We start from the raw sequence: 13,657 nt of genomic DNA, 5'->3' as shown, positions 1-13,657 counted from the left end.
ATAAAAAAAAAATTTTGCAAGCTTCCGAATAAAATTTAGAGTTTATCATTTGCATTTATGCTTATAATTAAATTAATCAAAGTGATTTAAATTTTATTTAAAAAGACGTTTGTTTTTATATCTATATTAATCGTTGGCACCGTCAATTTCCTCTTTAATCGCGCGACGCTTCGAAAGAACACGAATGTTTGAAGATTGCAAAGGATTCTTAAGTTTATCGATGTCTGTCGAATGCCCTCTTTTTTTTTTTTATTATTTTTACGGTGCTCGATTACGGCGATGCGTGGATAATGCACGGCAAACAATCGGATATCGAATTCAGTAAACCGATAAATTCGGACGATTACGTGTATATTCGCTGCCCGTGTAACACATATATGTATATTTATTCCGTCGAAAATAGTTCGGAGTGAAAGACGTTTGAAAACGAACGAACCGCACCGTGTACAAACAGCTATTTGCACACACGTAAATGCGAGGTGCGCTTTGAAAAGTAGGCAACGCCACGATTGGCACGGCCTGATTATCAGTAATGTTTGTACGCGTAATTCGGAGGCACGGATTTTAATTACTTAACGCGTCTTGCGAAAATAGTCGCTCGTGAAAATGATTTTTCCACGTTATGGTGACAGTTGTTTTCCGAACGCGTTTGGATAAAAGCGCGTGACGTTGGAAAGCTGAAAATGCTAGACAACTTTCGGCAATGCTTTTAATGCCCGAACACTACTTTCTAAAGTCTTTAAAATTACTTAAAAAATTTTTTTCGCAAATTTTTTAAATAACGTTATTTTGGAAATAATATAAAAACTGACACCGCCGTGTTATCGCATATTATTTTCATTATGTTACAAGTATTAAATGTCTTGCGAAAGTCATGTGTGCGCAACATATCCTTGTCAACAACGCAGAATAGATAATTAACGGTATTTAATACATGTATGTGAAGGCGCGCGAGGAGACGTGTATAACAGGCGTTGCTGAAAGTTTAACTTGTAATTCGAGCCCATGGTACCGCGAAAATTCCTTGACACAGACGTATGCTCGACAGTACTTCACATTACAAAGTTGTGAGTTAGGATGACACAACGTCAATTTTTCATGCGGCAAATGTACCTATTGATTGTCACGCTCGCGTTTCCCAGTATCAAAAATATATAAGTTTAGAAATAATTTTTCGCGGATTTGTTTAACGTTGTATCGCACACACGTACAACGCATATAAGACTAAAAAAAAAAATTTTTTTATTTCCAATTATATCGACACGCGTGTATTAATCATTAATTATATTAATTATGAATTACATTTAATTAATTTAGTACGCAGGCTACGAAAATTGAAAATACATTTTGCGTACTGTTTGAAAATAAAAATAAAATAAAATAAAATAAAAGCATCGCCAAACAGACGAATAGAATTTAGAGACAATAGATATCTTAAAGATAACTTCGGTTTAATGGCAACATGCTTCAATGAAATTTATCGTGCTTTCAAGAACTACCACATTTATAAACGGATCACATTGGGGAAAAAGCGATTAGATATCTTTTGGCTTCGTTTGTCAGGTAATATGCATATAAATTTGACATCGATCTTGGAATTCAGCGAAGCATCGATAGCTTCTGTTCGCCGATTCGTAAAACGTGGCAATTTACTCTTTAGGAAAATATCGTAAAGGATAGTCGTAGCTTTGATCGAGCAGCTGAGTTAATTGCAAATTTATAAAAATGGTTAAACCATCGAGGCCGAAACTTATGGCACGCGTGCTGAACGCGATTGGAAATCTTGGTAACGTCAAAGGTTCATCGGTACACGACGTTCTCGATTTCATTCGACAATGCAACAAATCGTCAAGAAATTTGACAATGCAGGTGACATAAGTATTATAAAGCTGTTGCATATTGTAAAACATTTTTTTTTTTGATAATTTGAGCGTTTGTACGACACGCTCGAATGCATTACGTAGGTACAGCGAGCTTTAAAGCACGCAGTGAACGCTGGACTTCTACGGCATAAAAGTGGCCGCTACAAATTACTAGCCACTTTGAATTTTAATCACGACTCTAATCCATCTACCAGTAAAGAACCCGCCGCTGATAATCAGAAAAATATTGAAATAAAAGCAAAATCCGACGTCCAAGCAATTAGCGACGTGAAACCTTCTCGAACGCAAAAGCGCAAGTAATTTTCCTAAACATGCCTATGTCTCTTCCTCTTTTTTTTTCTGATCGTTTTAAAGTTTTACATCTTAACAATTTTTCTTTTTCCACCACATATTACATGTAGATAAAAAATTTATAGTGTTCTATTAAAATGTAAAACTTGAAGTAACGTTTAAATTCTTTTACGGATTGATAATAAATAGACTGCCGCAAGAAATTTAATATAACCGTAAAATGCTTCGTCAAGAAGAAATAAGATAATTGAAACAAAATTATTGATCTTGCTTTATGTTTACAAAATGTAGAAAAAGAATTACGTCACGACAACGAAATGCTAGACGTCGTACTAGTAAAACAAAAAGGAATTCTCGAAGTTCGCCATACACTGAGCGATCCAGTGCCACTAAAAATCAAAAGGTGCGTCGATTACAGTTATCGCTACTTAAATAACTTCGATTATTTCGAAATAATTTTATTTAATTATATATATATTTTTTTTTCTACTTTTACGTTTTCTATATCTTTTGTACTTGTACTTCTCGGAATCACCGAGATATTTGCAAACAGATTCCAGTGGTACAAATCCTACGATATCATATTATCTTCATATCTTGAGACGAAGGGATCTCGAGTGATTGCAATAAGAAACTGTTGCGCGATACCGTAATGCAAAAGTTTCGTTTGCTAGTGCGATGAGATGACGGAACATAAAGCGTTCGTTTAATCTATTAATATTTCGCGCAAAATATTCATGAAAGATTAAACGGACGTTGTAATAAACGAATAACATATTTATTTTATAAATTTATTAATACGGAATTGCGAATGATCGTTACGATATATATGTATTTACGGAATACCGTTTTAATATTCGTTGTGGCGATAGCGTCGACAGCAAAAGCGCACACACGAGGCCGAGGAGTTTGAGAATCAGTCATCCGGACAGTATATCTTGCATGGAAGAAACGATTCGCCCGTACCATTCGATCGCAGAACGAAACGTTCAGGAGTATCCAAGCGAAAGCTCAAGTCCGACTTCTCTGACGAGAACGATCGCGATAGCTACGTGGGTCAGAAGCGCGCTTTTCGTGGCAGCTTTAATCGTACTCAAAAAAAAAAAATTAAAATTTTTATAATTTAAGATATTTAAGACTCGTGCACTGTTATTTATTTATTTATTTATTCATTCATTTGCATTTAATACTTGAGAATAATAGTAAGTAAACGTAGCGAGATGTCTTTTTATTTTTTATGAAGTCTATTTTTAAATAATATTTTTAGCAAGAAAGTCATTGCGTCGAGAATCGAGATGCAGAGAGTCACCCGCGAAATCGAAGGGCAGATCAGCGTCTCGAGCTCGAACTCCGCAACAGCAGTTGCAGCAAACGATGCACGCGCGACAGCATCCAGTTGAGGAGATCGAAAATAATAAAGAGCATTGTAACGAGAATCGCGGATCCATGGAACGCAACCTGGCGCATCAAGAAGCATACGACGACGAGGAAAGGATTTGCGAACCGAACGAGAGTAACAGCGGTAGCACCCTAGAGAGCTCGAGAGATTGATATCACTTTCTTCTGATTTTACTATCCCACATTTACGAGCACGTAATTATATTGTCCGCTTCGCGATGATATTTCGGTCTATTTTGTATTCTACACTTTTCTGCGATGGAAACGTCTTGTTTTAGAACATAAATTTGTAAATGTTTTAATTATGTAAGGGCGACTTAAAATAAATATGCATATGTGATGAGAATTTTGTCTGTACAGATTGTCCTATTTCGATAGTGTTATTTTTGTAACAACTCTAATCAATTTCATATTGTTTTTCACGAGAATAGTTGGCGTTTTGAGCCATGACTTACTTTCAATGTTGCAGCTTTGTTTAATTAAAAAAAAAAAAATATTAATTTTGTTCTTTTTTTTTTCTTTTCTTAAATAAAATACATTACAGCAAAATTCTCTCGCGCTTTTTCTTCGGGATCGTTTTGGCGCTCAGAGACGCTTTGATATCGGTGTATGATTTACGGAGTTCTCCAAGCAAAATTTGCCGATAACTATCACGTATTCCCGAGCAAACTCACTTGCGATCGTGATCTTCGACGCATCATCGGTGCTTTTCGTTCTCGTTGTTGGGAGCCGATAAATGTATGACGGTCAAATACCGGGAAATACTCGAGCAAAGTGCGGAAGCTTTTGCCGAAGCGGGGATACTATCGAAAGCGTCACTTTTTATGGGATTTTTCTCACTACACTTGAGCGAAGCCTCGAAGCGGCGCATTTTTCAACGTGACTAAAGCTTTCTGATGTTTATCGGTTTAGCCAATGGCGTTTTATCCTTGCTGGCAAAGTTTTCCGCGAGAAACAACGGCAGGCCCAGCCACCCATATTCGTTTGATTCTCTGTATGGAATGTCACATAAGTTTACTCGGATTTCTATTTGTCTGTATTGGTTTTTTTTTTTTTTGTTAGAAAGCATTACTCTACTGACACATTTAGTCTTCGATTGCACATAAAGCATTGCTACGAGTCGTTTAATCGACGCGCTTGTACACGACGTGCAATTGTGCATTTAATAATTATATGTGTATTTTATACAGAAAGCAAAGGATTTTGATCTTTCGACATTTAACACTTCAAGTTCGCACATTTTATCCCGTTTATCAAATAAATTTCGTTAAAATATGCTCCAACGCGCCGCGCTCACAAACGCGCACGCTTCCGTTATTTGCTTGAGTGACGGCTAAAAGTGAAATAAGTGAATTATAACATAATGAATAATTAATAGGACAGGATAATATGCGACGAAGATACGCGTCTATATTAAAATGTTGCGTTCTACCGATCGTTAAAGTAAAAAATAAAAAGTTTAACTGTATTTTTCGAATATTGACGATCTCTAAAACTTTTTTTCTGCGGCCAAGTTAACGAACGCGCGAAATATCGCGGTGCGATAAAATCTTCTGCAATCGCAGTTATTACACGGATAAAATTTTTTATTTTAAAATAATCGTATTTTACGATTGCGTGTGCACGTTAGTAGAAAGCTAGAGTACGTGCGTTTTTACATTATTTGATAGCAAACTTTGTTTCGAATATTCGAAACGATTAATGAACTTTGTAAGTCGCTGGGAATATTTTATATTATACGGATGATTACTCTTAATATTTTTATTCGATCAAAGGAAGTCGGAATTGTCGCGATTATTGAAAATTTAGATAAGCTTCAGTCTCAAGTTTTTTTTTTTTTCAAAAACTTACCAAGCGCGGGTGTTCGATTGGTTGGCATTTTGAAATTTATACAATACGAAATCATGATGACAGCGGAAGTATTCTTCACATTATCGGAACTCTTCGAATGTGTTGGGTAAAATTATTTGCGGACATGTTTTTATCTTTTTAGAAATAATTTTATACTGCACAATGGGTATATGGTAAAAAAAATTTTGTTGCTCATTACGATCGCGTGGAAAGTATTTAAAGATCGCGAGAAGCACGTGGCAAAGCCACAACGCGCACTGACTGCTGCAATCGGGATCGCTGACGAAGGGTAGAAACGTCGCGCTTTGCGCCCTCCGCTGTCAATCCCCACCAGTTCATCCCCCTTCTTTCTCTATCTCCTTTCTTCATATTTTCGATCGATTATATTTCATAATTTATGTAATATTTAACAAGACTTTACACACACACAAAAAAAAGAACAAGATTATTAAAAAATAATAACGATAATATATTGTTACTATTATAAAAATATGACATTTCTCAACGTAAGCGTAATTTAATTTAGAATTTAATAAAAAAAAAATGGGTATTTCGATTAAGTATGTATATCGGAATAAAGCATTAAACATTTTTAATAAGCGTATAATAGTTTTGTCTGGCGCGGATTTTTACCGTAATCCATAACAAGAAGAACGAACGAAAAAGGTTTATCTAAGATTAATGACCTTTTTCTTAAGAACGAGAGGAGTATTCTGTCTGTGAGGTATTTTTCAAGTAAACTTACATAGATAGTATGTAAGTTTGTATGCGAATAAATTCGTACGGAAAATAAACTACGTTTTCAGCGTGTCGGAAGCACGGTCGAGCATTACGGTCGCTCGTTGTCTGTCGGAAATATCAGTGATATCGTTTTCTACCATTGGTTAGATTGACACGTATCAATGATTGGAATTACAAATCCATTTTTTGTCACTACACATATCCCAGCAACGCGAAAATCAAATTGGATACATCACAAACGCGCACGCTTTTCTTTACATATCACATTAGTGATCACATAAAGATAAGTTTATTTTCCTTTAATTGGAGATTATAACAAACTTATTAATAAGATGCACGCAAACCATAAATATTTAAAAACCATTAAAAAAAAATTAAAAAAAAAATTAAATAACGCTTTTAATGTTGAATATTAGAAATTTACGTAGTAAATTACGTGAGCGTATTGATGTGCTTTAATTTTTACATTTTACAGCCGACAAAAATAAGATTTAATTTGACGGAGTTAACACAAAGATTTCTGATACGATAATCGTGAATACGATAATCATGACAAGGTAACAAGGGTCGAGGCTATTTTATATTAGGATTTCAACGTAAGTACATGCCATTCGTTCTCGTAAAATGACCATACGAGACCCTTTCACGGTAAAGCTGCGCACGTCGCGTCGTCCCCGTAGGATTAGAATTTTCACAACGGATATCCTTGCGTAAGGACAGCCTCGTAGGGAGCGCATATTACATATTTATTTTTCTGTTATTCCCGTACCACGAGCAATTTCTCGGGGCAAACGAAAATCTCCCACTGAATTGTCCCAGTATAATTATGTTATTATTCGCATTTATTGTGCTTTACATTTGCTGAAACAACTTGGATTTTATATCGAACCATTTATGAACCGATCGTGATCCTATATTCGATTATTGCGGCTGACGACAGACTTTATAACGGCAAATTTGAAATGTTGAAGATCATATACTGGGGATGATTTAATTGCGTGTCAATCTTTCGTGAGCGAGGGTCCTCGAACTCGTGGACTTCTCTATTGCAAAACGACGTATTATGTACGATAATATTCCAATTCATCGTGTTACAAGTGGATTACCAAGCGATTAAATCTATTTGTAATTGCGGAAGAAATAGAAAAAAAAATTTTTTACTTGAAAGAAATAATTACATAAATCGATTATTTTATTTGAAAGAAATCTTGCACTTAAAAGTTTAATATACAATACGCTACCCGAGTGGAAATTTATCCAGCTAATCTGTTTTTGCAGCTAGTGGTTAGATCGCGCAGATTAAATATATTTCTTAACTGGTGACTAGCTTGGTACTAGCCATAAATTATAAGAAAGTATTATTTAATGACTATCTTCAAGAAATTAAGTTGTCATTTAAAAAATGAAAAACAAAATCTGTCTAGTGTCGGTCGTCTAGTCACTGTCCAGCGCGGACCATGTATCTAAATAGATAATTAAACGTTTTTCGACCAGTTTACTGCGCGTGTTGACCTGTGTCAACGCGCGCTCGACTGCCGAATTCGCCGGACAAACCAGTTCTCGCCGTCCGCCGTCCGCGCGTCCTCCACCTTGCGAACTTGAAGCGCGAGGCCTGCCGGCCAGATGTCAACACACGCACGCACTCACACTACCGCGGCGGTCGGCGGGCCCGGCGACAAGCTGTCTGGGCAGTCGAGCGTGCGTAGGGATAGGTCAAGTCGCGTAGTAGTAGACTCGTACGCGGCGAAAAACGTTTAGATATCTAGCTTTTCTAGCTCGTTATTAATTATTAATAATTATATATTACCTAGAACGTTTTGAGTGTTACATTTCTGGCTCAATGCTGGACAGTTTTGCTAGACAGCCACGAGATAAACCACCAATTGCCTAGCTAATTATGAGGTAACGGTGGGAATCAATTTTTACTCGGGTAGTAAGCATTAATGATCAAAGTTGTCGAAATGTAAAAGTACAAGATCCGGAGAATAATTGAAATGATCTATCGGCAGCATTACCATTTGTAATTTGTCTCGAGCACCGAGAGTTCCGAGGTTCTTCAAATGAGAACGTCGCGAAGATGTATCTTGATATCCGGTCACGACGTTTTCACGATCGTAGCGAATCCCGCACGTTTATTAAAAATCGGAAGTTCATAAAAAAATCAATGTAAGTTGGCTGAAAAACAATCGCCAGTTTCCGTCGTCAAAGGTGTCTATGATCTGGGCGAGATCTGCCAGCGGAACTCGCAATTTCCGGTAACTTCGAACAGGATGTGCGACACGTCTTGACGCCTTCCCGATACGTGAAATTCATTTAATCTCGCTGTACGTACAAAGTATTTCAAAAATTCAACTTCAATTTTAATGGGAGATTCCTTGAATAATTTGTAAAATTATATATTCCTCTTAAATAGAAATTTTCTTAATTATTTGATTTGACGTAAAGTATATAAATAATGCTGTTTAAATTTTATAAACAATTTAAAATAATATCCGTGCCCGTGTTAATTTAATTATATTTTACGTTTCAATACAAGACTCGATATCGTTACTTGATATTTATTGTTAATTAATGATTTTATTACTTTACCTCTACACGTCCGTATTTGTTGAAGATCTAAATATCAAGTTAGAACAGTACACGCTTTCCTATCTAATAACAAGTATTTGCTTTTGTTTTAAAACTTGCAAATTTGCACGTAAAGCGAAAAGTAGGTGATATCATATGTCGAACTTGGGAAAACAGGCGGGAACTTCCCGCACCCAGATGGCATATCGCGTCTCTCAGATTTTCTCTTTGGAACTTGAAGGTATTTTCCATTTCGCAAATTATACAACAGTCCTTATCTCGAACAATACAAATCTGCGGCGCGGTACGATAATATAATAAAAATGACTTTGGATAAAGATGCCACGTAGTTCGCACGCGTAAAAAGACATCGTCGACCGCAATTACGTTATCCAATTTATCATTATCTCGTTTACTGAATAATTTATTTATCGCGTATATCTGCAGCATCTTATTTTGCTCTGTACGTTCGTATGTCACTTCGGATATTTTTGCCGTAAAAAAAAAAATGTCTGTACAATTTGCTACTTATTTAGTATGTAAACGGCCGAACAATAGAATTGCAACGAAAGTTCTTTCCAACTAACGTGAGACTGTATACCGCGCGGTAACTCAGCTCGCAGGCTCTTCGTGATTCGCGTGTTCGACCGTATAATCCAACTTTAATTCCAAGCGGACAACTCGTAGATCTTTAATCCCTCATCCGTGAACAGAAATCTCTCCGCGCTATCGTTTCCCTATCCGAATCTAATCTCCACGAGTCGTCCGTTTCTTACCCTCATTACAGGACTATGGCTCGCCGCAGTCGGACGACTCTCGCGCTATTTTGCCGCGATTAATTACTTTTTCCATTTCCTTCGGCTATCCCGCTGGCTTTAAAAAATTATAAAAATTAAAAAGAAGCGCGCGAAATAAAATACACGCGTCAAATAAAGGCATTCTAATTCTGCCTTCGCTTCTCGTAAACGAACATTATCGCGTATCACGTGCGATTAAACAGACATGCGAACTCGTGCAGGTTTTTTGCGAAAAATCTCGATTACCTTTTTTGTCTTCTCTTCTCGTCACAAACGTCGCTTGTATGCGAGATCTCACCGGCGGAAGGCTTTCTTGCGCTTAGTGAGAGAAGTAAAACTTGCTAAACAGGCAATTTTTATAAAATAAAAACTAAGAAGGTTAATAATTAGTAGAGCTGTAAATTAATATAAAAAAAAATTTCGTTTTTTTTTTGTTATGACTTACTTGAACATTCAGCTGGTTTGCTTCGTCTACGAAGCAATTAGTTGATAATTTATAAAATAGGAGTTAAAAATTATTTTGCATTCTCGTATATATGTTTCATTCAAATTAAAAACGATAGTCTTCAAGTAACGGAGTACTCCTTTTTTTTTTTCTTTTCTTTTTTATTTCTTTGTAGAGTTACCCAGAGTACAATGCTAATCATATACGTGACGCATTTTTGTGTAATATATTAATATATCTCTCGTTACACGTTTACATTTCATTACATCACATCGAATGGACATGGTGCTGAAGTTGCCGGTTATGTACACACTGTTGTATTAAATTGTGCTGCAAAATAAACCGAGAATGTACAATTGTAATCCGCGGTGACACATTTAAAAACGATTAGTATTAATGTAATGGCGCGAACGCATCGTCTACTGAGATTTTACAATAATCGTGACTGACAAGATTACGAATAGTATACGGACGTACTAATTCGAGAAAAGTAAAGAGAGACTTAAGAAAAGTATAAGATATTTACGTGTGCACTTTTATTTTAAAAGTTAGTAGTATTGGTCGAGTATTATCGAAAACGCCTTTGTCGCTCCGTGCGACGTCGCGAAATTGCCGCCCGTCCTTTCTAGCTATGCAATTAATTAATCATTTGTTCACGCGAAAGAATATCTGGAAGGTGCTTTATCTCGTAAAGCATAAACGTGCTCGCGACACTGTCGAATACTCAGCGCCGCTTTATTTATTCTTTCTCTCTCTCCTTTCTTGATTTAATTATCTCGTATTACCGCGCGTATATATCCGCGTACGTAAGGAAAGGCCAGTATTAATTTAAGAATTCCAGATGAAGTGACCAAGCCACGTGAATAAATAAACGCGTGTGCGTCTAGCGGAGTTCTGTGCGATGATACGGATTTAGCCGATGATCCCTCGAAGTTTTAAAATACAGCGATGCATTTCGTTCGTCCGCTTATCGAGAGCGACAAAACGCCACGCGAGTCCAAATAACATTTGATTTTTATTTACGTGACTAGTCAATAATTCTCTTAATGCATCTGCGGTTTTAATGTACTTTAATTCTATCACGCATTTTGGCCCCTCGTCCGCTGCAAAAAGAAAAAGGAAAAAACATTTACAATACGTGTTTTGGCGCCCAACCATTTTAACTACGAAGCTAATTCTTACGAAACAATTAAAATTAACTTCATAACGTTTACCATCAATCATACACGATGTTCGTAGCTTTGAAATAGTAAAACAAAGAGAATGTTTTAAGTGAAAAATTGTGTGTCGATTAAATATTTCACATAAAAATATTCGGAGGATTCCTGTATTGAAGAAGTTTAATATAAAACAAAATTTAATTGAGCATACCTAAGAGTTAAAGTTTTGGAATCTGCTCGGGGGGGTTCTTTTTTTTTTCCTTTTTTTTTCCCCAAGTCTTCTATACTAAGTTTTTGATTTAGTTGGTTTAGTCAGGCTATGTCACAAGTTGACGATAAGGAGAAGATAAGCTTTATCTATTATATCGTATTAATAGCACAAAACAACTGTTCCATAGTAGTAACGCGAAGTCATACGCGTACACGCGCGCATGATTAAATGACGGAAATTAAATAAGTAGAGGACGGATATGTTCAATCTCGAAATAGTGAGATTAGCCTATACATCTATATATATATACATCTATATATTTATATATAGATATTTATATATATATATACATATATATATATATATATCAATATATGTATATAATATCTTTGTGACGATAAAACGTTCCACTCGAAAAATCTGCTAGCTCTATGCTCTATTTTACGCAATACACACGCACGCGTGTATGTAACGCTTTTTTTTTTCATAGACCCTTATCTTAAATTATTGCCACGTATACAGAATCGGATTTAATTTCGGCAGATACTTTCATTCATTATTACAAATTTAATAAATAATTGAAAGCAAACTAGGCATTCTTTTATCGCATGCAATTAATATAAAAACATAACGTTTCTGCAGAAATCAAATTACTATACTATTGCATATTTTTGTAATTTAATATATGATAAAAGTACACGTTTATAAGTAACTGTAAATCGTGAAATATAGTATGCAGTATTTTTCACAATAATTTCCTTGCGCAATAAAAGGAAGAAAAAGAAAATTATAAAATCTTTTATTACCGAGGTGTCCGATTCTTTTACACGTATGACAGAAGATGATAATGACGCGTCGATATAACGACTACTGTTCGTCATTATATCAACAACTGTATGCATTTTGTAGTACGCATTCATTCATGGATATGTTAAATTACAAACTTAAATACGAATATGTGCGTCGCTAACATGTACATACATTTTATAGCCGCGATATCGCGAGGAGTTCAACAAAATAATGTCTTTTTTTTTATCTCTTTCTTTCGTATATATACATATACATATGTACATATATATGTACGTATACATGAACGTAGTATGCGTATGTTGATTAAACATTAATCGTATCTTGTTAATTGTTCTCTTTATACATTACATACATATACATTAAAGCTGAACCAGTACGTGTATATACGAATACACATTTAACAAACGGTACATAGTGGTATATACAAGGATACTTCGTTCCTATAGATCTTTTTGCTGCGACTTTCAATAAACAAGAGTGATAGAGATCGACGTTCTTGAATTTCCAAGCGGTCCGTCGCAAGCAACGTTTTGCACTCTTAAATTTGCAAAGATCGCATCGAAAACCTCAGGCCCCGATTATTCGCGTTTCATTAAAAATAAATTTATTTAAAAAATTTCAAGAAAAGTGCAATGTCTTGTGCAATATTCATATTTTTGTGCGGTACGTGTCAATAAATAATTAAGAAAAACTGCTGCGTCAAGTTTCCGAGATTCTTATCCAATAAATATAAATCTTGCATAACGGCCGTCGATATAATTAGTCATAACTACGAATAGTGGACAGAAACAAATTTATGTTAAAATAAACAAGCATCTTCATCAATTCTTTTTATCGTTTTATCATATCTATTATATTTATTCGTTTATAAATAAATTAGAAAGGTTTTAAAATGTCAAACCATCGACACTATGCATTTCATTTTTTTTTCTTTTAATTAGACACAAAAATATATTTTTAGAAGTTTATGGAACTGATTGAAAATAACGTTTAATCATTGTATCGACGGTGACCATCTCGAGAAGTGTTATAACTAACGTAATGAGATCAAATCGTATTATACGTAATACGGAATAGTAAAAAACAATCGGTTAAAATATAGATTATAAATATTCTATGGAAATAACGGGGCAATTACACGATTTGGGTCTTTGGTGTCAATCTAAACAAATTACTCCTTAACATATTTTATGTATATGCATTTTTGTGTATAGATCGTCATTCTCACTCATCTAACGTCCGTATATCTATTTGTACTACCGAATGAAGCTTGGCTATCATTCGTAAGCGTAATAAGAAGTCCGTAAACTTATAATAGATGCCATCCAATACGATCACGAATTTCCCCGTAATCTAAAATTACAGAGATTCTTGAAAAATACAACCGCTCGATATATCTTTCATTCTTCGGTCGAAGCTTTCGCTCCGCTACCGTCCTCGCGATTGCTGCTGGTTTTTTGTTCTTGTTCCTTTTGTGCCTTAATTTCAGCATCTACAGATAA

The 13,657-nt window shown here is 35.4% G+C and overlaps 2 protein-coding genes across 9 annotated transcripts in view; one reads left to right on the top strand and one right to left on the bottom strand.

Annotated features, from left to right (window-relative positions):
• Nucleotides 1-117: 117 nt before the first annotated feature.
• On the top strand, nucleotides 118-3,918 carry LOC139102334 (pre-mRNA-splicing factor 38B). The gene is given in 5 exon segments (XM_070656172.1): nucleotides 118-1,878; nucleotides 1,965-2,179; nucleotides 2,466-2,577; nucleotides 3,047-3,251; nucleotides 3,442-3,918. Coding segments are annotated over 5 exon segments (969 nt in total). The 5' UTR covers nucleotides 118-1,725; the 3' UTR covers nucleotides 3,726-3,918.
• Nucleotides 3,919-12,366: 8,448 nt separating this feature from the next.
• Nucleotides 12,367-13,657, bottom strand: part of LOC139101855 (dual specificity calcium/calmodulin-dependent 3',5'-cyclic nucleotide phosphodiesterase 1) — a 65,538-nt gene continuing 64,247 nt past the window's right edge. For all 8 annotated transcript variants that reach the window (XM_070655323.1, XM_070655322.1, XM_070655327.1 and 5 more), the window contains one exon: nucleotides 12,367-13,647. In XM_070655323.1, coding sequence (XP_070511424.1) covers nucleotides 13,556-13,647 — 92 coding nt within the window. In that variant the 3' untranslated portion in view covers nucleotides 12,367-13,555. The remainder of the gene's footprint in view (nucleotides 13,648-13,657) is intronic.

The sequence above is a fragment of the Cardiocondyla obscurior genome, linkage group LG04 (assembly GCF_019399895.1).
Source record: "Cardiocondyla obscurior isolate alpha-2009 linkage group LG04, Cobs3.1, whole genome shotgun sequence".
In the NCBI taxonomy this organism is placed as follows: domain Eukaryota; kingdom Metazoa; phylum Arthropoda; class Insecta; order Hymenoptera; family Formicidae; genus Cardiocondyla; species Cardiocondyla obscurior.
The sequence above is the reverse complement of the archived record's forward strand: the minus strand, read 5'-3'. Positions and strand labels throughout refer to the sequence as shown.